The sequence below is a fragment of the Lactuca serriola genome, chromosome 9, assembly GCF_051521515.1.
Source record: "Lactuca serriola cultivar US96UC23 chromosome 9, Lser_US96UC23_V15, whole genome shotgun sequence".
NCBI classification, from domain to species: Eukaryota; Viridiplantae; Streptophyta; class Magnoliopsida; order Asterales; family Asteraceae; genus Lactuca; species Lactuca serriola.
Window position 1 is genome coordinate 182,967,884 of NC_136416.1, and position 2,296 is coordinate 182,970,179.

Here is a 2,296-nt window from a genome sequence, read left to right on the forward strand (position 1 = left end):
TTAGTTCCTGTGTATAAGGCATACTTGATGTATCTGTACGTATATATATTAATGGGAATGAAGACGCCTGTTACGAGTCTTTTTGAGTCCTTTGCTTTATTTTGTTTCTTTTTTTATTTTTGCATCATATGCTAAACTCTTGAGAGTCAAGAAGCAACATTGCAGGCGATTCAGGCAAGTCTGGATGAATTGACAACCACGGTTAACGCTCTGGTCATAGCGCAAGGGAAAAAGGGGGTGAAAGGAGCAGGTGAAAACCCATCTGACTTCTTGGATGGAGAGGGGCCTGGGGTATAGTCTGGTGACGAAGAAATGATAACCATAACTCAACCATACCTAGGTCTGTTCCTAAAAATACACACAACTTCCATTCTAACACCCATTATAAGGGATCACCGATGAGACAACTATCTAAAAAGGAACTTGAAGAACGAAGGAAGAATAATCAATGTTTTTACTGCAACGAAAGATACACACCAAGGCATAAGTGCAACAGTAGGCTCTTTATGCTTATTTGTCCGGAAGAGCAAGAGAACTTTATTGACGAAGAAGGGGTCCATGATTTGGCTGATACCGAAATAAACGAAGGTGTGACAAGGGAAACTACAATTTCCATTCATGCTCTACTGGGTTTTTTGGGTCCCCAGACTCTTCAAGTATGGGGTATAGTGAAGAAACAATCTCTATTGATGCTTATTGACAGTGGTAGTACCAACAATTTCGTAGACTTGGTGTGGGATAAAAGGCTCGGTCTCAAGCTTACACCCACTAAACCCCGTAATGTGTCGGTAGCCGATGGATTTAAATTGTCTATTCATTATGTCTGTAAAGAAGTATCATGGTGTACCTATGGAGTGTTATTCAAGGGGGATTTCCTAGCCATGCCGATTGGAGGATTTGGGGTTGTATTAGGAGTTCAATGGCTAGCAACACTTGGGGATATAACATGTAACTTCAAGGAGTTATTTATGGAATTTCAAAGCGAGAACCGAACTATTCGGTTGGGAGGGGCACATAAAGGTTGTTTGGGGAATTCTACTGGTAAGAAGCTTCAGGGGGAGTGGGATCAAGATCAAGCATACCTTTTCGAGTCCATCGAGGGACCATCTCAATTATGGTCCATCAAGTTAGAAGCTGTTGACGACACTGAACCTATGAGACGTGAGATGGAATCGTTGTTGAATGCTTTTGAAGATGTGTTTGCAAACCCGAAGTCCTTGCCACCCACCAGGCAACTAGATCATGGTATCACATTAAAGGAGGGAGGCACTCTAGTTAATTTAAAAGCATATAAATATGTGGCCCTACAAAAAACTATAATTGAAGAGTTGATACAAGAGATGTTAAATTTTGGTGTGATCAGACCAAGTCATAGCGAGTTTGCTTCACCGGTGGTTTTGGTAAGAAAGAAGGATGGCAATTGGAGGTTCTGTGTTGATTATAGAAAACTCAACCATCTCACAGTAAAGAATCAATTCCCTATACCTATTGTTGAAGAGGTTATTGATGAATTGCATGGAGCTTGCTATTTTTCGAAGCTAGACTTGTGAAGCGGCTACCATCAAATAAGGATGAGGGAAACATATATTAAAAAAACTGCTTTTAGGACTCATGAGGGGTTATATGAGTTTGTCATTATGCCTTTTGGCCACTCAAATGCCCCGACAACATTAAAAATTTAATGAATTCAATCTTCAAACCACATTTAAGGAAGTTTTTCTTAGTTTTTTTTGACGACATCCTCGTTTACAGTCAGAGTTGGGAGGAACACTTACAACATTTGGGTATGGTGCTTGACATTCTGAGACAACAATCCTTATTCGCCACATTTTCGAAATGCTCTTTTGGCAGCCGGCAAGTGGACTATTTAGGCCACGTGATTAGTGTTGATGGAGTTAAAGCGGACCCAAAAAAGATTGAAGATACGGTGACTTGGCCAAAACCAAAAAATATTAAAGAGTTGAGCGGATTTTTGGGTCTTACTGGATACTATAGGCGGTTCGTAAGGAATTACGGAAAGATAGCAAAACCTCTAACGAATTTGCTTAAAAAGTGGTGTTTTATTTGGGGTCAAGATGCCGATGAAGATTTTCATGAATTAAAGCAAGCTATGACTTCTACTCCGGTGTTGGCCTTACCTAACTTTGACAAACCATTTATCATCGAGATAGATGCTTTGGGTGTGGGTATAGGAGCGGTGTTAATTCAAAATAATCACCCTATTGCCTTTTTCAGCAAGGCCTTGGGCCCTAAACATTTAATGTTGGCCACATATGAAAGGGAATTACTAGCTATA

General features: G+C 40.2%; 1 protein-coding gene across 1 annotated transcript; it reads left to right on the top strand.

Annotated features, from left to right (window-relative positions):
• Positions 1-398: 398 nt before the first annotated feature.
• On the top strand, positions 399-1,550 carry LOC145076359 (uncharacterized). Its single transcript, XM_079022261.1, has one exon. The coding sequence runs from the start codon at positions 399-401 to the stop codon at positions 1,548-1,550; it is 1,152 nt and encodes a 383-aa protein (XP_078878387.1).
• The last annotated feature ends 746 nt before the right edge of the window (positions 1,551-2,296 follow it).